The 21,781-nt window shown below is 39.9% G+C and overlaps 2 protein-coding genes across 4 annotated transcripts; both read right to left on the bottom strand.

Annotated features, from left to right (window-relative positions):
- Window positions 1-492: 492 nt before the first annotated feature.
- Window positions 493-11,507, bottom strand: bmi1a (bmi1 polycomb ring finger oncogene 1a). Of its 3 annotated transcripts, XR_010925100.1 has the most exons (11): window positions 10,394-10,874; window positions 6,597-6,731; window positions 6,204-6,300; window positions 5,493-5,548; window positions 4,703-4,750; window positions 4,509-4,617; window positions 3,704-3,743; window positions 3,301-3,399; window positions 3,036-3,116; window positions 1,461-1,889; window positions 493-994 (listed from the first exon to the last, which is right to left on the bottom strand). XR_010925100.1 is itself a non-coding variant. In XM_067577725.1 (10 exons), exons 2-10 carry the CDS (start codon window positions 6,706-6,708, stop codon window positions 1,533-1,535), a joined length of 999 nt encoding a protein of 332 aa, XP_067433826.1. In that variant the 5' UTR covers window positions 6,709-6,731; window positions 11,284-11,507; the 3' UTR covers window positions 493-1,532. The 3 variants fall into 3 exon arrangements, 2 of the variants coding, with proteins under 2 accessions (XP_067433826.1, XP_067433825.1); XM_067577725.1 differs by lacking the exon at window positions 10,394-10,874 and adding an exon at window positions 11,284-11,507 and having other exon boundaries at window positions 493-1,889; XM_067577724.1 differs by having other exon boundaries at window positions 493-1,889; window positions 10,394-10,873.
- Window positions 11,508-11,908: 401 nt separating this feature from the next.
- commd3 (COMM domain containing 3) lies at window positions 11,909-16,537 on the bottom strand. Its single transcript, XM_067577726.1, has 8 exons — window positions 16,359-16,537; window positions 15,382-15,493; window positions 14,289-14,352; window positions 14,135-14,169; window positions 13,205-13,265; window positions 13,043-13,099; window positions 12,886-12,939; window positions 11,909-12,147 (listed from the first exon to the last, which is right to left on the bottom strand). Exons 1-8 carry the CDS (start codon window positions 16,495-16,497, stop codon window positions 12,088-12,090), a joined length of 582 nt encoding a protein of 193 aa, XP_067433827.1. The 5' UTR covers window positions 16,498-16,537; the 3' UTR covers window positions 11,909-12,087.
- Between the last annotated feature and the right edge of the window lie 5,244 nt (window positions 16,538-21,781).

Here is a 21,781-nt window from a genome sequence, read left to right as displayed (position 1 = left end):
TATGAAAATTTAACTTAGGCTACTCAACATCCAAAATAATCATAAAAATGCCTAAAAATATACAGTTTTACAGATCAAATGCCAGCATTAGTAGAGAAGGAAAATGACACTGAGATTTATTTATGAAATAAAAATATGAATAATCTGTTTTTGCCTCAAACAAATTAAAGTTTTTACTTGTTTTGTTTGTATTTTGTATCGACACAGTGCGTTTCAATGCAGTGAAATATAATTAGTCATGTGATAAATCATTAGTACAAAAGAAAGATTAAAAAGCCTTCTATCTGAACTGAATGTATTCAGAAACATGACGTGATCACGGGTCCTGGCTGCTCACAGCTGGCCTCCTTAACTGAGTTATCTTCATCACCGATGACTCACACTGACATCTGGCTCTTTGCGCCTCATTTCAATTTAGCTTCATTTGATTATTCAGCTCAGTTCACGCCGATCTTCTTCCACCACAAAAAAGGAGAAAAAAAACTGCTCCCATAAGTGTAAAATGTTTTTATTTAGATGTTTTATACTGTGCAACAGTAACAATACAATAAGTTGTTCATACAATCGAGCGATACAAATACGGAAAACACGGGAGACATCAAAACATCTGTCGTTGAGCATGAAATGGAGCTGAACAGGAGCCCAAGTCATTCCCTCAGAACAAAGGGGAATAAGAGAATAACATCATCGCTGATTAAATATGCATTTTGTCTCTATTTACACGTGGATTCTCTAAAACTGCTTATACGTGTTAAAGACGTGGAGGATCCACTTCCACTGCAGCTACAAGAAAGTTTGTTTTTTTTTTCCAGTAAAAGGCGAAGAAAAGTGGATTTTTCCTCCATATTATAGGCATTTTTCCCGTGAAGCCAACAGCGCTAATACAAACTTATTTTTCCCAAGCACACGGCTTTCCTTTCATTGAGACAGGATCGATGCCTGTAACACTTCCAAAGTGAGACTTGTGGGGGCAAACACGCAGAATCCTCTTCCACTAAATTAAAAAAAAAAAGTGTTAACCATGAGCATGCATGTTTAAACGGATGGCTGCAAAAATATCCCAAAACACACATGAAACAATCATGATGAACACGTTTGATTTGAAGAAAAATATAGATATATAAAAGACTATCTTCAGTCACTTCTGTAAAATAAAGATGTAGCTTTAAACAGGGGGATAAATGCTTCCTTCTCCTTCCCAACTTTCTTTTTTTCCCCCCAACATCATAATAAAATTCCCACATCACCCGACTTCCTCATTCTTTATTTTGAGATGTCTCTGATTCCACTACGTTTAAACTTACATATGATACCATAATATTTATAACAACAAATGGAGAGAGAGAGAGAGAGAGAGAGAGGGAGAGAGAGAGAGACAGAGAGAGAGAGAGAGAGAGAGAGAGAGAGAGAGAGAGAGAGAGAGAGAGAGAGAGAGAACATGGTCTACACAATGGAACTACGTTGGCATGAAGACAGTATTAGCTGAGCGGATGTCTGGCGTTGGCTGGTCCGGTCCGGTCTGGAGCCCCTTGTCATCCAGAGGAGGTCGACGAGCCGTTCAGAGAAACTTTCCGGGGTTTGCTGCCGCCGCTGCCGAACTGGGTGAAGGCGCGTCCCGGTGCCGGTGGTGCAGCGACTGCCGGGGTCCCGTTCACGTTGTTGGGGCCGTGTGGTGGGAGCTGCGGGTGAGGGGACTGAGCCGGCGTGCCCGGGCTCGGGAGCGACGAGGACGTGGACGGAGCCCCCGTGGGACTTCCGGCTTTGTCGCTGGCAGAGTCGCTCTCCGGACCGGATCTGCTCGCGCTGTTTTGGCCCTCCTGCTGCGCGTGGCTCACCTTCATCTTCTTACAGTTGGGTCGGACCTGGTACTTCAGCGGCAGCGGGCCGTTCTGTGGAGGAGGGTTGAATAAAACCATCATCAATCACATTTATTGGTCACATGTAATCATCCAATCACAGTGAAATGTCATCCTTCCATTTGTGCATTAAAATGAGTTGAAATAGAATAAGAATAGGTATAAATATTAAATAGGACTATTATTAAATATTATAGCCCACAACAGTTTAATAAACCAAATGCATAAAACGAATAAGCATACAAATAAACTATCAGGCTAGACTATATTTATTTTTGTATAAGCCTGTAAACAACTGAATTAACTGCAAACTGCATTTTTCCAAAGAAATGGCATCGATTCAAATTGTGTGTTGATTTTGGAAAAGACTAAAGAGTGGAAATAGTTTCTTTTCTTTGCACCAACACCTGCATGAATGACAGTAGAGTAAAATATCATTATGTCAACAAATGCTTTTTAAACAGTTCACATCATATTATACTCATATTATTAAAAATACAAGAATTAAATACATTTTCAGGTCAGTTGCATTTTTCCATTCCTCAGGGAATAATCCTCTTATAGGCCCACATGCCAAATAACTAATTATGAACTGTACATCAAGATGTGTGAGCTGATGCCTTCCTTCCCATCAGCCTCCTGTTAGTTTGTATTTAACATACAGAAATATATATATGTTATATATATATAATTCATTCAATTTTTCATTTTTAAAATGTAAAAACAGCAATGCAGACATGACTGAGATGCATGGAAACCCACAACAGACAATATTACCTTGCACAGTGTAAAACTGCTAACTGGTGTAATTAAAATCAAATAGAATATATGATCTTTAATCAATTGATTGGTAAAACAAAACAAAAAAATCTAATTTCATGAACACTTAAATTAAAGTTTCTGTGTCAATTTGTCTTCTAAAAGCAGAGTGACCAATTTGTTAATATTAAATTTATTTTGGACTATAAATGGTAAGGTGTTAAAATATATCCTCCAGCTGATGGAGACTGACATGATTAGAACAAAACTTATTCGACAACTTAAATGACTTAAAATGATCGATTCTTTAATATATTGTAATAAATGGACAATTTTGGACATTTTGCAGTGACAATTTGGATAAACCAACTAAAAGCAGCTCTTCTCTTTGTCCAGAGAAAGTATTAAAAGTTGTCTCACCCTTCTCCAGGTGTAGATATATGCTATATCCATTAACGTGTAGTAATCTTTCAGAGGCTCGTCTTCATACATGACTTCAACCTAAAGGGGAAAGATTAACATTTTTCATTTTTAATAGCATAAGACAGCAAATATATCTGCAATTCAGCATTTATTAAAACAAAGATTGTTACATCACAATGCTCTCTGACAGACAGATTTATATTTTAACATTTGAAATGTCCAGTTATATTTGTCAAAGATGAATATAAATATTAAAACAGACCTGGTAGGTGTTTGGGATGTCCATTTTGCTGCGCAGAAACTTCCGCAGATGCATGACTGTCATGGCTGCTGGACACTGAAGGTACCTTTTGTTAGCCACCTGCAGATCAATGAAATATTACATCATTAAGTATTATTACAGTATATTTATATACAGTGAGAATAAGAAATCAAAGCTGTTGCAAGGTCCGCCTTAAAAGCAGGAAAAGAACTAGCTTATATCACCAGGAAAACAACAATCTCTGTATCAACTGTGTCACCAGATTTCACAACAGAGGCAATAAAGTGAACATTCATTAGTTGCTTCCTTGAAGGAGTCATTCTTATCTGGTCCCAAAGGGTGTTAACAGGAGAAAACTATGCGAGCAAAGAGAAGTTAAAGCGGTCGAATTATCTTCTGGTACCTGATCTTTAGGCTGCTTCTCCTCTGCTCCACCTCCCAGTCTGCACAGAATAAAAAAGGGAAACATATTAGTAACTTTCCAGCTCGGATATTTGTCTGTTCTTAAAGTGCAAACACATTTTAAACAACAACATTTTAAATGCAATTTCAAATGATGATGAGAATCAATCCAAAAAATGTTTTAAAAAGTTAAAAATCTTTTTTGTGTGTGTGTGTGTGTGTGTGTGTGTGTGTGTGTGGATATCAGCTGATTTAAAGAATCAGTTGCTGGAATGAAAAGCACACTTCACTGCTGTACTTTTTTATTTGTTTTTTTCCTCCTGCAGATGTTACTACAGCACAACTCTTGACACATAGTTGTGGCTCATTACTCATGTCAGCAGCCCTTAAAACACTTTTATAGCAAGAAAACCAAGAAACAAATTGATACATTGTAAAAGTAACATGTAATGAAACGATGAAAAGAAGAAGCTGAACCAGTGGGGGAAATATACGGAATATACAAAAAATGTTCTGCATCTATTATTATGGACAAAGCTGAGCCAGAGCATCAAAATATAGAACAAGGACACCGTCATGAAGGCTGGATCTGATCCATTTCAATGCAGAATCATATCTGAGATCTAAACTAAACCTGATAGATCACCTGATGTTTTCCAGTAATCATCTAACTGATGTTTGTATTAAATGTTAAGTTTTCTTGTCCATCATTTCCATATAAATATGTAGCATTCATGAAGATGATAAAATCTATTATAGAACAAATCATCCCTGGATTTAACGACACGCATCTGGAGCCAACCTACCTGCTCTGATCAAAAAACTCAATAGAGAGGCTGATGATCTCATCATCTGTAATAATTCTCTTGTCTTCGTCTGCCACCTCGCCACGATCTTCATTGGATCCATTAGACGCTATAAGAAAAAGACACACAGATTAGTGTCCAGAAAGTTAAAAAAAAAAAGCAAATTTGATAATCAGTTATGCTTTCTAACTCACCGTCTACAGGGTGGTCGGCATAAAAGTCTCTTCTCCTCTTCATTTCATCTGAAGACAGTAAGGAAGATGAGTCATTACGAGTCTGTTCATTTGCACTTTTTAAAGGAAATGTCGTTTTATAGCGGAAAATACTGTAAGTGCACACATGCAGTACTGATCTGCAGCAGGAAATCTCAACACAACTGAATTTAACAGCATAAATTACATCAGCAGAGTGTCACAATTCACAAAGTTAAACCGTTCAATTAGATTGGATTATTGCAGTGTTGTTTTACTGTAGCAAAAAACATGAATTCATTCACTATAATATTTTATAAGACTTCAATATATAAAGACTTGGAAATGAAACAGCTGTCTGACCCAATTTGAGCAGATTTATCAGTAGTAGGTTATATACAGTATAACACAAAATAAAAGCACTGCACTACAATGTAACACAATAACAGCAGACATCATCTCTGCTCAGCAACCACAGCATTTTTTTTTTAAACAAATGTCTTTCCATTTTAGCTCCTTACATATTATAATGTATCTTTATACATTTATTAGTATTTGGGAGTCAATTTCTACTCTTTTCATCTGCAGAAGCAGTTAACGCTTAGTACAGTTGGTGCATTGGTTGCATTTAGGAGGCTGAAGTGCATTTAATACTTCTGGCTGATTAGATATGAAACTAAAGATGAAACCAATTTAACCAAAGGGAGGCATCAAAATATATGCAAATGCAGAGTCAGAATGAAAGTAAACACGTGCGAAACACACGAGGCACCGTCTACAGTTGTGTTCTTACTTTTGAAGAGGCCAGGCACCAGTTTATACACGATGTCCTGCAGAGTTTTGTCAGACCTAGAAAAACAGAAGACAAACTTCAGTCAGACCGCTGAGAGAATGGAAATTATTGTGCAGAAGCATCTATTTTTTCCTGTGCTGTACAGCTTATGGAGAGCAGAATAAACAAGACAGACTGACTAGATGAATGTTTTTTTCTTGTTTGGTCACTGCTTTGCTTTGAAGGCACACTTTCTTAAAATACACATTTATTGCATTACAGCACCTAAACACAAAGCTTAATAGACAACCGTAGCTGATTAAGGAATTTTCTGTGTCACATCTCACTATGTGAATGGTCTGAAAGTGCTCCATATGACTCAATATTTTAAAATAAAAACAGGTTGATTCAGTCATTTAATTGGGAGGGGGGAAGGGAAAACCAGGAAACAGGAAACCGTTGAAATGACTGCTTAATATTATCAATGCATTTATAGATTTTGGGAAGAATATGTAAGAAAATACTAAGGTAAGTCTATTTATTGCAACATGAGGAATCAGTCCAGTAGAAAGACATTTTCCTCTGCTACACTATTCTAGCCAAAATACCAAAAGAGAAGATTCATTTGCCTTAGAATTAAATTTATAAATACAGGAATATGAAAAGAACAAAGAACAAGCCTGGGGACTTTGTAATGCAGTCAAAGAATATGATGGAAAAAGTAACTCTTACCTTATGTTGAGCAGAGGCTTGGTTTTATGCACTTGTACATCACAGATGGGACAGTATTTGCTGGTTTCCAGATAGCGCACAATGCACATCTTGCAGACTGCAAACCATGCAAAAAAAGAAAAAGAGGAAGAAAACCTGTCAATATCAGACGCACCAGAGAGGATATCCTGATTCTGATGCTGAATGTGGCTCAAGCTGCCAAGGAGAAATCTCCTTTTCAGCATAAAGTTTACATCCAAAGTGGATGTGCAGGGAAATATGTAAGAAAAAAAAAACACTAGAGGCTGAAACATATTCTCACAACTTTTTTTTTTTTTTTACGTGCACAAATCCATGTTGACATTTTCCAACCACATCGGGGGGAAAAAATAAGAGTTTTGTCGGTTTGCTCACATGAGTGAAGACATTCGATGATGGTGGTTGCGTCTATGAAATATCCTCCGCACAGGACGCACATTAGGTGAGGGTTGAGCTCAGTGATCTTTATCCTGGTTGTCCGATGCATGATGAGCAAAAGGAACAACAATCCTGCGTAGGAAGGGGAGGAGGGGGGGAAAAAATTAGAACAAGTCAAAACAATGCATGCATGACAGGCGCACAGAAGCATCGGGGAGCTGCAGGTTTCTTTTACAGCGCAGGTCAGACCATTTGGAGAAGGCTGTTTGTTTGACTGTGTTAAAGCAACATCGTCTTTTATGCTAATTCAATAATAACCTACGGGGAAGGCTCTTTGTGGCAGATTGATAGGCAAAGGCACCATAGAGTCATTTGACCGAAGCGCACTGAATAATCATAAATATCCACTGAGAGATCGATGCGCTCCTTCCTCTCCTTCATCTTAAATCTACAGCGTTAAACACTTGGCGACAACAGAGAACAGAGCAGATGTAACAAGCACACAGAAAAAAAATGAGCTTACATCAAAAGATTTCTGTGCTCAGACATGAGACATGGCGCGCAAAATTTTGGGTTCACAACTCCCGATTTGGACGCATTCTGCAAAATCTTACAGATCGGACAGTCTGGTGTTAAATGCGTAATGCGGCACTAAGTGACTCCAGGTTTGAAATTTAGTTTTAAAGTTTTAAATAAGACAGCTAAAAAAAAAAAAAAAAAAAGACAAATCTATGAGTGACGCTGATAAAATAAATCTGAGACAGATTTTATGAATTGGGTATCTCAATGTGTCACTTTCACCAGAGTAACAGCTTCATTTTTTAAAAGCAGGAATTCAGCCGAAGTTTGAAATCTTAGGTGGAAAATAATATTCAACACGGAGACTGGCGCCCCGGGGTGATTGTGGGTGAAAAGGGGGATGATAGGAGACACCCATTCACTGCGTCAGGTGTGCCACATAGGCTGTGGGGAAACCTGAGCGTTTCTATGGCAACTCCTTTTGCTTTTTAGCCCACATGGCTGGTCGCCAGTGACCAGAACAAGGCAGGATGTCTCACCAAAAACAACAGCACGGCGAGCTGCCGGTGTTCAGAGCGGGAATAAGGAGGGACCGGAGGCTCCGCGTCCCTCCGCGCACACAGCCGCTGGACTGCCAGTCTGCCGACAGCACGGCTGCCATTTTGTGGAGGAAAAAAAAAAAAAAAGCCCGTATCGGTTCAACGGGCTGCGGGGTTTCCTTCGAAAGGGGGCAAATAAAGCCAGTATCCGACGGGTTTACACCAGCTTCCCAAATCTTTACGGACCACGGGGAGGAGAGTATGTACCGAACTCGGAGAATAATCTCATCGTTATTCTGGTTCGTGGTTTTCATGGCGTGTGCGCGATAACCAGCACTGTGCAGCACAACATGGCCAGGCAGCAGCGACTGCGCTGAAGTTGGAGCGCACACTGGAGCAGACTTATTATTCTGCGCCATTACCAGCTAAAAAACACATATAGCGCCCTTTATTAGACATCTACACTTTATGACAACGGCTGTTTCATCCCACAAACGCGGCTCTGACAAAGTGGAAAAGCTTTTAAATAAGTCTCCCGATGCCAAAACAGCGTTTTTTTTTCGACTTCCACTTATATACTACTACTACTTATATGAGACTATTTTATCTTGGATGGTTGGAAAAACAATAATCCAAAGGTGGTGAATATTATTAAAGTCTCCTATGACTATGTGGGTGCCCCTTCCTGCCATATAGTAGCCTACTGTAAAAACACCAGACATTAAAATCAACACACTGGACATGAAGAGGTGACCCTTCTTCTGTCCAGCTCTGTATCCTCACTGTCACTGTATGTATGGAGTCACAGCCGGCAACATGCCCGACCGCCGGGCCGGTCTTGGCCGGCTGTTAACAGACCAAAGCGGGCAAGTTTGGACAGAGACTCCGTTCAAAAGGATGCATCACACATGGATAATGATGGATAACATTATGCAGGGGGGAGCCTGTTGAGCCATTAATCGATTGACTTGTGTTTGGACAACTGCTTCTGCCTCAGTCCTGTGGGAGCTGCAGGCTCACTTTAGAAGACTTCAAGTCAATCACTCCACAAACCAAAATAAGTTCATAGTGGGAACGAATACAATCACAAGGCTACAGCACCAACCAAGAATCATGCAGCAGGTTGAAATACAGTCCATTCAACACTTCCAATATGGATTCAGTTATGAACACAAAGACATTGACTGTACATAGAAAATGCAGCTTATATACCACGTAGCTCCCTTTTTAAAATTGACAGCAAGGTTTAATTATGGAGTCGGTGTTGATAACATATCATTAGTTAATCCACAACAGCTACAGGCTACTAATCTTTAATTCTGCCATTAAAGCAACAACAAACGGGGAGATTTCTCCCAGTGCCCACCTAATTTATGCCCAAAATGAGACCAGTTCCTCTTGTAAAGCTTCCTCTTATACGTAAATCAACAGCAGCTGGAAATAACCCAATTAAAATCGGCAATGGGAAAAAAACAAAGACCTCATATTAACCGCTGTCAGTCAATTTAGAAAATAAGGAATTGAATAAGTGGGGATTCATAACTGACCACGTGACTGAAACTTATTAAAGACAATGCGAACAGAAATCGCTTTCACTGAATTGTGCTCGTGCAAACTGTAGCATGATGCAGTCTGCTTAAGCTACAGTATCACGTGTATCCACAAACCTGTGTGGCTGGAAACCCGAGTGGGGGAAAATATACATTCATTTTAACCTGTTAAGCCCACACAGGGTCCCTACTAGCATTCATGAGCAAAAATGATAATTCCCCCCCTCCTCCCTCCCTCCCTCCCTCCCTCCAAGAGCAAACAGCCCAAGCTCAAGTCAGTCTGTTCTGTACCACCAGATTCAGAGGCACACAGTGGGCCAGCATTCAGTCGCATGAAGGTGAAAATATGGAAATCCATAATGAGTTTATAAGTTCAAACAAACAAACAGTCTGTGCTGGCAGCAGCCCCCATTATTTCAAGTGAAATTGCCGTTGCTTATGGCTGTTTGATGAGACACAACCAGCCTTTTGTGAGCTGGCCGACGTGTCGTCCATATATATATTTTTTAAATTTCCCACAAAACCAATTATCTTCTTTAATCAAGATTATCACACACTGAGACACGAACAGCCACAGTTCATGTTTAACGATGATCCAGTGTTTACCAAGTAGGCGTCATGAAACATTTATGCACAATTGAAACGGTTTGCCTCCTTGGCACGTTTATGGGAGCCATCCAAGTTAAGTTAATAAATCCAACATTTGATCATATACGCCCGAAACCAACATAACACCCAGTTCATAACACCCTAAGCATCCCAACTCTATAAAATGAAGACGTTATGTGGAAATATGGGCGCAGAAGGACACTTTGGAGCACTTGCTGCTGTTAACATCTCAGCCAGTCCAGCCTGGTTCGCCTGAGATCCCCCACTTTACACAAATCCAAACGACGCAACGCAAACATCAGCCGCGATCAATTTATACGGACAGATTACTGAACACTGGATCATGCAACACCGGCTGAGCGTGAACCTTAACTCGCGTTTGTGCCCGAGCGAGGAACATCTTTTACAAAAAAGTGGTGCGCAGACACACACGGAGCTCCACGTCGGTGATCGCTGCAGCCACCGTTGAGAGCTCCACATCCACCGCTGGATCGGTACGCAGAAAAACACAAAAGCACAAACCCGAAACCTCGCCTTCTCCCGCCGTTAGTTAGAGACGATATCGAATAAGACATACCTGAATGCTCGGCTGGGAATCGGTGGGTCTTGAGGCGAATAGACAATGAAAGTTGGGAGGCGATCAGCAGAAAATGAATAGGAGCCGAGCCGCCATCTTGAAGCAGGCTGCAGACGCTGTCAGTGGCTGAGAGCGCACGGCGGACCGGAGCGCATTTTCAGATGTGCGAATAAAAACTCCTCCTGTTTCTCGCCGCTCGCGCGCTCTTTGCGTATCCGATCCGCGGCGTCAAAAGAGCCCAGTCCTCCGGCTTCGGCTCGGGAAGGTTCCCACTTCGGCACCGAGAACTTTGCCTCCAAAATATCCGCTTCACCCCCCAGTAAAATGCAGCAGTGTGTGTGTGCTCCGTGGAAACTGACACCGTCCCCAAAATGGCTTAGTTCGACCGCCCCGCTTTGGTCACGTGGTCTAGTTGCTTAAGGGTGCCTATAATTACTGTCGGTGTATGCTGTTTCTCCTAATCTACTACGCATGATGTGAAAATAACACAGAAAACACACACACATGTACATTAGAATAGCATTTCAAGCGCGAAATAGCACAAAACATTCAGGAGTTTGAGCAACTTGAGCTGAAATGACAGCAGGCAGCTGCTTAAGGGCGCCTAAAAATTACTGTCGGTGTATTCTGGTCTTTCTAATGTATGACGCATGATTTGAAATAATCCATAATGCATATTCATACCGTTTGATAGCTTACACTTTCCACCACGAAAAGACACCACCTATGCACTGACGTGAATCATTCAAATGGCACAGTGATTAGGAGTGTCTAGAAAGTAGGCTACTGATGGTGTGCCCTCGACTCTCTGATGTTAAAAATAACTGCAGCACACGCACTCACACACGTTCATGTCAATTTGACCGTCAAAAATGCCCTAAACGACTTACTATTGGCTGTAACGTGGAGTCTGTTGGAGTTCGGGCAGCTGCCTTATTAATCTTTGTTGATCGTCGCTTTTAAGAACAACGCACTCGGCGAAAATACGTCCATGTGACAAATGGCTTTGGTGTCAAACCTTTGTCACAGGCTGTCCTGACATCTGCAAAAAATGCGCTGCAACTTCCACTTGATGAATTGGAGCCTTTATCCTTCAGCCAGCGCCGCTGAAAACCGAGGCATCGCGGATGTTTATGGAATCTGAGCCGCTGTGCTGCTTTGAACTTTGAGTGAGGTGGATGCAGAAAGCTTAAGAGGCTCCATAAAATTCTTATACAGCAATTTTGTCAACAAAGTCACACATCTCTATTAGTAGCCTTTTATAAATAGCTCCCATCAGCCCGAGCAGCTGGACTGAGCCTCTTGTTGCAACAAATGCTGCAGGAAACCAAATACACTGCTGTCATGCAACTATGGCAAAAATCCTATTCAGGCTGGTAAGTGTTGACAAAACACATGCCTGCCACTTACTTCTCTGGCTCCACATTCAAATGTTTATTAAAAAAATACTTTCCTACTGATTTCTCACAAACACAGACATCATATCCGATTCTGTCTGAACATATGGAATTATTCAAAGAACAAAAGGGGGGTTTTTTATTTTTCTGTTTTAATTAACACACAAGTTGGAATGATAACTTTCTCATACATCATGTCGTCAATCTCAGGTACAAAAGAAGCAATAAAGAGATGAACAATGCCGCTGGGAACCGGTGAAGTTCAGTGCTTTGTGGCGAGGAAACTGGACACCAGTATTACATCTGACTGGCTTTCTCCACACTCTTGGCAGCGTCTTTCAGCTTTCCCACCAAGTCCTGCAAACAAGCAACAATTGACCATTTTCATTACGTAAAAAAAAAAAAAACGCAGCGACCTGTCCGGCGGAGGTAACCTAAAATATCAACTGAAAAAATAACCATACACATTATACTCATTATAAATAAGAATTTGAGAAAATTGTCATGCGTTCAGAATTTTTGATTCAGTCTGACTTGACCATGAATTACAACTGAGGACTACATCCGAGATGAATTCATCAAATATTTTGCAGCCCACGTTATTTATACAGAGGTCATCCCTTACATGCTTGCAATGTTAAAAAAGGAAACAGCCGCTCACATGGTCAACTGATACAGAATATAACATTTCACTGTATAATAGGGCTACATCATCACTACAATCGTACTTATTTCATATTTGAGGATGTGTGACTGCAGCTACAAGCCTAAATCCAAAGAGATGGACTGTTGTGGTGATGAAAAGCCGATTCATGCGCAGAAAATCCCAGAAAGCTCTTTATTTTATGATGAATTCACAGCTTATATGATACAATTCAATACATCTAATTCACGAGGAAGCTGCTCAGACTGAAGAGCGAAACTATCCTCCCACTATGAGTCGAATTCTTGCATTTTGTTTTGTGATAAGGAGACTGAATGTGGTACGTAATGGTTTAGTTATGATGCAACTGCAAGACGGTCTGACTCTGAAATTTAAAAAAAAATAACAGATGAAGAGTCATTTAAAGAGGACTAACAAGCAAAAGCCTCTACCTGTAACTGCTCCACTGTGCAGGTGAAGTTTATATCTTCAGGGGTTCCTTTATTCTAGCAAAAGGAGCAAACACGAACATGTTTTAACCACGGACACATCATGAAAATCTATGAAACGTGAAGGTATAAAAAAAAAAAAAAAGTCTTTGAGTTTTACCTCAGTGTTCAATGAAATCAAGTAGAAAGGCTCGTTGACCTTATCGAGCTGTCCGTTCTGTCGGGAAACAAAGTTTTAGTTTGACACGAGAATTTATGAAACAAAAAAAAAAAAAAGAAAAAAGAAAAAGACAAACTGTGCTGCGAAGCGTCTCTCATGTACCTTCATGTGGTACTGTAGACGCCACGACACGTCGTTAACCCGAGGTGGCTGCTTTCCTATGCTGAAAGAGAGAGAGAGAAGAGACGCATCTGTGATCATGCTTCAGCAGAGATGAAACAGCAGCTGAGCAAAGATGCTGAAGGGGGGAAAAAAAAAATCCACCTTCATCCTTTAATTTATTAGCGTCACGCTAAACATGCTGCACTCTGTGGCAACCTGAAGGTCAAAGAGATGAAGAAAAATCTGAGGTGTAACATATGCGCCTCTGAAGGTGTAACTATCTCATGGGAGTATTTTAACCCACGCCAAAACTTTTTAGTGCTCAATAAATGTCTGAGGATTTTCCACTTGTTCCAAAAGTTGTGCGTATGCTAAACGTTTTGTATGCGATTCAAAGACTGCTTCTGTTTTATTCGACACATGTGTCTGCAAACCGTTTTAAACCAGTGCAAACAACGTATCCCTACAACGAGTGTTTGTTTAGGGTGCGTCATAAAGCAGCATTTACATTGCAATTAATCACGCTCCTTTTCGTCCTGACATGCAGGCTTCACACTCTCTGGTTGCTCTTCCCCCCCGATTTAAAAAAAAATCCCCGCATATGACTGCTTAAGATTGTGTCCAAAGTAGTTAAACTCGGATATTTATTGAATTGTTGACAAGTGCGTTGTTTTTCCTCCACATGTGATGTATTAGCAGCCATGTAGAGTCGAAGAAAAATTGGACAAACTTTGACCTCCAGTTGATAATCATCAAAGAAGCTCTAATGAGCAAAATCGCTCTGTTATCAATGTTGCAATGTAAAACTAAAAAAATCTCCATAATGTTCACACATTTTAGGGACATTCATGCTCTTTTTCAACTCAAGAATGATACCTTCACCTCTATAAACCACACATCTCCAGCTAAAAAAATCCAGTGCAATCTTACCTTGCTAACAGACGCTCTAGTTCTTTTTTATGTTTCTGTAAAAAAAATAAAAAAATATATAAAACAAAAATATGTGTAGGCAGGTCAGCCACAGCTACAAGACCACAGGGGAAAAAATACATTTTAATAAGAGCAACGTGATTTGAACTGTCACCTGATATGTGCTACAGAATATTTCTATTCTCTCTGCACTGAATGTGAGCTCTTCAAGGCAGGAGCTGTGGATACAAAACAATACTTTTATTACACAGCTGATTTCACATTAAAAAAAAACTTAAAATCTGAAAAGAGTCAATCTATTTACAACTTTCTACAGGCAGACAGTGAAGGGAGAATACAGTCCTATGAAAGGCTGAATGGTGACATGCATTGTCTGAGTGAAAATGAAGCTTATTATCACAGTGCAAATGTCAAATTTCAGGATATGAAGAAATGCAGGACAGCCTATAGAAGTGACTTTTAATGGATTACAAACACTAGAATGACTGCTTTCCAGAAAGTTTGAATTATTTTTTTTTAGCAGAATTGATCACTGACACACATCTACAGAGCTTTAAGAGTTTGTCTATCCTCAACATCTATCTCTGATGATTAACCATCAGAATAATACACTGACTTCTGATTTTAACTCCCTATGGCAATGACAAAAAAAGCAACATTTTAATGCAACATAGATGGACAATTGTGAAAAACTAAATTTTTATAATAAGATACCATTGATCCATTCAGGCCACTGATGTCAAGCTGCACTGGAAACGTCAAAAGTTGCTCAGTTATGTTCATTCCCTGAAACTAACAACATCCTTGTGTATTCCTGCTATAGTGCACGTGCAGGGACACAATCAGCTCACATTTTAAAATCTAATGAAACACTGACTTCTTATGAATCACATTGCTTTGCTGCATTCAATGCAAGCTGTGCACAATGGGTTTTTTATATATAGTTTGCGGTAGTTGTAGAAATAAGATATTTTGCATATATATTAATTAAATGTATTGCTCTAAATCTTGATCTATTAGGAGACCCAATCAGCGGGTCACTGTCTCTACATGTAATATGCAAACCGCATGATTTAGAGCGAAATATTTCCTGTCAGACTGTGTGATGTGAGCACCGTTTTTATAGCCATGTGCTGACAACTTATCAGGCTGTTTTTGGTAAGCTAGTTCACCACAAGCATGTGTAGGGGTTAGAGCAGCAGCACGCGTGTTTTACAGGAAGCCCTCCTCTCTGTGAGGTCGCTTACCTTACAGTCGACTTGTCTGCATTTTGTTTGACCGCCTCCAGTATGAAGGTGATCGCTGCGGTGTGGCTCTGTTTCAGCAGGATCTGGTCGACCTGCTTCAGCTCAGGCTGATCTGCAACCAGAGGATAGACACGGTGTGAAGGAAGATGCCAACATAGCTGCACTTATAGCCTAACTTCATTCTTCTTAGCAACAACAGACGCGTTTGATTGGTATATAAATGATGCAGATTTGCGATCCATACTCGCACCCACGGATTGACGTTTCAGAATGGAAATCAATGATGATTTGCATGTGAATGGGCCCCTCGGCTGCATCAGCCGGGGGTCCTTTGTGTTGTTTGGACAGTGAACATTTTCACTTTCTAAATAATTCTGCCATTAGAAAGAGCTGGAATGCTGCAGAAGTTGGACAACACATGGACGTGTGGAAATAACTGAAGCAGCCATTACAGAGCACGAGATGTAAATAGTAGATAAGGTTTGTAATTTTGCAGAATTTATATTTTAATGCTTAAACCAAAAGCCAATCAAAATGAGCGACACACAGCGCGCTGACGGCTCCAAACATCTGCTAAACGCGATTACAGCAAAAAATAGCTAATCGGATGTGTATTCATTGTCAGTTTGGACCGATGCTTATTGGAATAGTCTAACATAGTCTTTCTTATATGCTGTGTAGACTCAGTTTAAATGACAAAAGGCATCCCGAGTGGCCGTGTGATTGTGTGGCTGCTGCTGAATGCAAAGCAGGCAGCAGAGAAGGCTGCAGATCGCTCCAGCTGTCTGCTGAGCCACCTCGCCTCATTACAGATCCTAATATAAACAGTCCGGTTTAGAGCAATCCGCAGCGAGCAGCAGCTCCGTACGAATCCGCAAAAACACCGAGGGGAGACCCCTCTACACATCCACACGGGAGAGAGAAACCGGAAGAAGCGGAGGAGACAAAAGGCGGCGGGGGAGGAGGCTCCAGCTCACCGAGGACGCCGGGGTCGCCGTGAGAAGAGAGCAGACTCCGGAAAGAGACGTCCACCAGCGCGGGGAAGCTGGTCTGATCGAAGACGGACGGGTCTGCTAGAGACTGAAGCCCTCTCTGCACAGACTCGGACAACTCCATTTTGCAAAGGGTGACCCACGACACGAGCCCACGTGACGGATCAGCTGATGTGGAGCAGCGGAGGGAGGAGCTGCAGGAGCCCGGGGCGCGTAGCTGCAACAGGAGCAGGCAAATGAGTGGGGATCAGAATGTAGGATGTTGAGGGATATTGTGTATTATATGCAGGTGGTTTTCTACTGTGTGTTGCTCTACTCTCAGCGCACTTCCGAGGAAGGAGAAAGACAGGTGGAGCCAAAGAGAGCTCATTTACAAATACAGTGAACGTGAATGCACCTGAAAGACTTTTGAGTCAACCTCTCTGCAGTTCTGTGTCCATGTTCACTAAAAATCCAATTTGGATCAATACAGCACCAATATTGTTACCCAGAAAGCCACTCAAGACAAGGGGTTGCTTTGTTTTAGCGTTATTTTTTCTTTTACTAAAGCTTGTTATAATCTCTTCTTTTTAAACTTACATGTCACGGTTTGTTATTGATTGTTAATAACTTGTGTATGTTTCGAGTGTTAAACCAAGTTGACCCAGTGTTGTAATGGACCCAAACTGGGTAAAATTTTAACCCAGTGATATTTAGACCTCTCAGATGGGTTCTCACAGACAAACTTAGATATAATGGACGTCTGCAATCCCCATCATTAACATAAAAAAGTTTGATATCTTTTTTTTAATTTAAATAGTTGACCATATTCAGCATTACAGCCTATTTAGTTTATATCTACCCACTGTTTGTATATAAAGTAACATATTGCATTATTATTTCAGCACTGCTCACATTTTTACACACTTACTCATATCCTGTTTACAATTTACACAAACAGTTTTTACCTGTATATAGACATGTTGTTGTCCATTTTTTTTCTATTTATGTGTATCTATTTTTTTCTCCTACTTGCTTGTGCATAATGTGTCTCTCCTGAACTTTGATGTGACTACACTGAGAGCCACTAGGAACCAGAGTCCTTGGCCAATGAAGCTGATTCTGATTCTTTTGATTAATGAGATGTTGCCTATTTGTCAGTATCTGTCTACACTACACTGATGTACAAACAGTAGGCTAAAGGAGACTTTTTTTCCATTCACTGAAGGGCTGAAATAACATAATAGCCAATATCCCTTAATGATCACTCAAGTCCAATCTTATCCCATAGAAGATGAAGATGAGGAGATAAAATAATGGATTCTTTTTAAAATACTTTTTTTATTGTCATCTTGAAGAAAAGCAGAAACAAAATCAATCTTTGTGACAATATATGCAAGTTCAAAGATCCAAAGAACCAAAACCCAAATATTAAGACGAGAAGAGGGAAAAAAACAAGATATATCCAATATATGAGATAAACTCAGTTCAAAAGGAAGAGTGTTATTTTCAAACCATTTTCTATATAGTTTTGCTGCACTAATTATGGTATTGAAACATGTTACCTGTATTTTTCAATTATTTTTTTTTTTCAGCAAAGCACACTGAAGAGATGGAGCAATGTACCTTATTGATTTTCCCTGTTAAATCTATTTGTACATATCAAGAAAAAAAACAATAAGATGAAGATTTCTAAGATAGCTGAGATGTGTGAAAGGATGTGCAACATATTTTTTCATCTATTTCGCAAACCTGCTGTGCATTTTCACTGTGTCAAATTAAGGAAGCACAGTGCAGTGAGTGCAGTGATGCTTCTGAAGCTTTGTCTGTATATTTTGAAACCTGCAGTAGTTCAATTCTGCTGGTTATATTTTCTGTTTCACTTATGTGCCTCTGATGTTGTTTTTCATCTGTGGGAACTTCCCTCCCAGTCTTACTGGAGTCATGAGGTAGAGGTTTTGTGTTCAGACTAGGTCACTTTTAAACTTCCCATATGTCAGGCTGAAATATCTGCAACCACTGTGTAATGCAGTCAAGAGGAGGAACCCCATGACAAGGAAATCCCCTTTTGCATGAAAAACCATACTGCAAGTGTGCTGCAGACTGTTCTTCACTGTGCTGCTCAATTTAGACCAGATTGTCACACAAAAAAAACAAAAAAAAAAAAAACAAAAAAAACGTGCAACTTGTGCATCCATAACAAAAATGTCTGGAGAAGCAGAAGAAGCCACGAATATTATTTATTATTATTATTATTTACATGCACCTTTACATTGCCACTCTTCAGTGCAGTTAACATACTCGTCTGTTTAGTCTGACTCTATAAGCTTCTGCACTGTCCTTGAACATTTTCAGAAGCACCAGCAGCACATAACGGGTTAACCACCGAAAAGAGAAAAACCTATTTACTGTTTGTCAAATGTTTCCTGTCACTGACGCATTTTTTTTTTTTTCCTAAGCTAAAGAAGTCATTTTAGACTACATCATTTCCTCTGAGTGAGATCATCGTCGGCCTGTCGTTTATTATCCAGAAATGAGGAGGGTTGCGTTATTGCGCACCCGCGGCCACACACGCTGCAGCTATCGCAGTGACCTCTGACTCCGCGCTTTGTCCAAAGTCCATCTTGGCTCCAGGTCGGGTTGTGAAATAGATTAGCCTTCACTCTCTCCCTGCTGTTGAGTGTTTTTCCCCCAAGATATGTCTCTTACCGCGGTGCACATCCCATTTCTGCTACTTTGATACGTTTCTGTCAATGTCTTTTACATCGTTTTTATTGCATCACATTGTTTCTGCGAATCTAATCTGCGCAAATCAGATGGATTAAGATCTTCTGTTCACACATAGGAGCGGTTTTCGGGTATGCTATTCAGCACTTTATTATATTTACATATGAAACCTCGTAATATGCGTATCTAATTACAATAAAAGTCTCACTCAGTAATATAACTTCAAAAACGCAATAAAGAGCATTACCCCCCCGTAAATTAGCTTTGTCTGCGGTGTCAACGTCATCCCGAGCCTTATCTGTTTAACACATAACTGAACATCTGACCTCGGATCAACTTTTTTCTTTTTCTTTCTGCTGACAGAATGAAAATCAGGCTGTTGATTCTGTATCATCTGACGAAGACACATTTCCTTCTTTTCATCATTTTAAGCCTTTCTGTTGGGTATAGTTGGGTTAAACTATATAATCTCTGAGTTGCTGTTAAACGACACTTCAGCCTCTGTAACTTTGCTTCGGGATCATTTATATTCATAGCTTTTTGGTTGTAAAATTTAAGGAGTTGCCTTTCAAATGAGACCAGGGTTGTGACTGTAATCAAAAGCTTTGAAGAACAGTCATCTTTTTCATTTTGTGTACTTTATTTTCAGGCTTGTGCGCAACAATAAGATGTTTTAAAGATGCATGATTCGCCTAAATATACTAACTGTAGTCCATTGACCTCCTGAGGTCAAATATGAAAACGATCAACAGTGAAATGTGTCATTTGGAGTGAGTATCGGTGCACTGATGTGTCCCTTTCAGTCTAATTTTTGGATACACTTTTAAACTTTAAGATATTTACAAAAGCCAGATATGTTTAAGTTGTTACAGGTTAACTGAGCTGCAGATTGTTGCATGCTGATTTTTAAATGAAATGGAAAAAATAATCCTCTGTAGCACTGTCCGATGTTGTGTAAATATCTGAATAAGTTTTTATTGCCAAAACCAATAAAGGAATTATAATCTGCATCTCTGCTGTGTTAATCTGTTGTATTACAGTCTTCATTTTTAATCAGAAATTGGACTGAAGTCAGTACTTTGTTTAAATCATAATCTCCCTCCACTGACTCTCTATACATACTCACATGTAGGTGATGGCAAACTGAAAACATCCCCTTTAAGAAGACGCTGTGGTAATATGACCTTGGAAAATGTGTGCATTGTCAATGACAAAGAAGCAACTTTGCAACAAAACCAGCTCGACACAGCGGGGTGTATCAACATCTGTTCCTGCTGAATCAGCAATATTCGCGCAGGTTTAAAGGTGCTGTTTTAATCTATTGAAGGCATGTTCGATTGACTACAACGAAGCTGATGAAACCACAGCACACTGAAAGATTGAATTATCACAACGTTGATCGATTCTGTGGTTGTTGCGTCTTTATTTCTGAGATAACAATAAATGAATGTTTAATAAGTAAAGACTAGATCTCTGTGCAGAGTGAGGGCAGCACAAAGCTATTAGTCTTGGCCTCTTTCTGCATGTGGACTCTGGTCTGGTTTGGTGGTTTGTTTTTCTTTTTTTTGGCAATCATCAAGACATCCATATATTTTTGGAGATGTTGGGAAGGAATCATCTGCGTAAAAGAGGAAGGTTGAAACGCTGCCATGTGCATATTGAATTATAGAAGAACTGGGATGCAGGAAGTCAGTGTGCGGGGACTATTTCGTTCTTTTGCTTTTCTTTTTTCATTGCTTCCAAACCAAATCAGCAGTCTTTGCAGTTCAACTTGAAGGCTTCCAAAGGCTCACGACTACCTGTAGAGCATATAAATATGAACTATTAAACAGACTATAATTGATACTGTGTTGCACTAATTAGGCCTTGGGTGTGCACCAGAGTGACTCACCTGAATTTGAATCATATTCTTATACACTGCACAACATTTACAGTGTCCAGTGTGCAGTTGGCAGTTTGGAGCCTCACTCAGGGGGAGCTAGAAGACTTTGCTTCAAGTTTTTTCTTCTGCCTGCACGTGCAAAAAAAGGGTGGCTGCAAAAACTCAGTTCAGCACGTCATTTCATAAATTCTAATAACTCTCAGTAGATTCAAGTGGATAATGCAACTGTGTTATTTATTTGTGTTAAGAAATTTTAGAGTTTCAATCCAAACGCATATGGCTTAACAATAACTCCATATGGATACATCAGCTGTAGCCCATGTGTGCAATGATGATAGAAAAATAAGGGGGTTAGTTGGTGAAATTAATGGACTCAGTGTGGAACAGGCTGTAGATTTGTGATGTAGATGAAATAAAAAGAAATCTAAATTTGTCTGTCTGAGTCAACAACCAGATTCACTTTGCTTTAATTCTGCTGGAATAAGATGAGTTCATGTATGGACTTTTTTTTTTTTTTTTTTACAGAACTATAGGCTTTAAACAAGAAATGTTTTACTGACATAATAAGCAAGCCCAGAACAACACACAAAGCAAGCTGCTCATTGATAGTCCATGGAGCAAGGGTGACTTTGAAAGTAATGCTTCGGGTTGATAAATAATAAAAATAAAAAAAACATGGAAAATCTGTTTTCCTGTTCTGGATTAAGTTTTGCTTGAAAAGTGCCCTGAAACAACTCGAGGGGGGGGGGGACATGGTAAAAATGTGTACTAGCATATGCATTCCCCTGTCCAGTTTCATATTATTTATAAACTCCAAACA

Source organism: Thunnus thynnus, chromosome 21, assembly GCF_963924715.1.
Source record: "Thunnus thynnus chromosome 21, fThuThy2.1, whole genome shotgun sequence".
Lineage (NCBI taxonomy): Eukaryota > Metazoa > Chordata > Actinopteri > Scombriformes > Scombridae > Thunnus > Thunnus thynnus.
Note: the sequence above shows the minus strand (reverse complement) of the source record. Positions and strands in the feature narration are given on the sequence as shown.

Coding starts and splice junctions, on each gene's coding strand:
- bmi1a (XM_067577725.1), bottom strand. CDS start 6,708: ATGCATCGGACAACCAGGATAAAGATCACTGAGCTCAACCCTCACCTA. Junction 4,751..5,492: donor GGTGCCTGGCCTCTTCAAAA/GTAAGAACACAA, acceptor TACTGTCTTCAG/ATGAAATGAAGAGGAGAAGA. Junction 4,618..4,702: donor TGCCGACCACCCTGTAGACG/GTGAGTTAGAAA, acceptor TTTTTCTTATAG/CGTCTAATGGATCCAATGAA.
- commd3 (XM_067577726.1), bottom strand. CDS start 16,497: ATGGAGTTGTCCGAGTCTGTGCAGAGAGGGCTTCAGTCTCTAGCAGAC. Junction 14,353..15,381: donor GCAGACAAGTCGACTGTAAG/GTAAGCGACCTC, acceptor TTGTATCCACAG/CTCCTGCCTTGAAGAGCTCA. Junction 12,940..13,042: donor TGATTTCATTGAACACTGAG/GTAAAACTCAAA, acceptor TCCTTTTGCTAG/AATAAAGGAACCCCTGAAGA.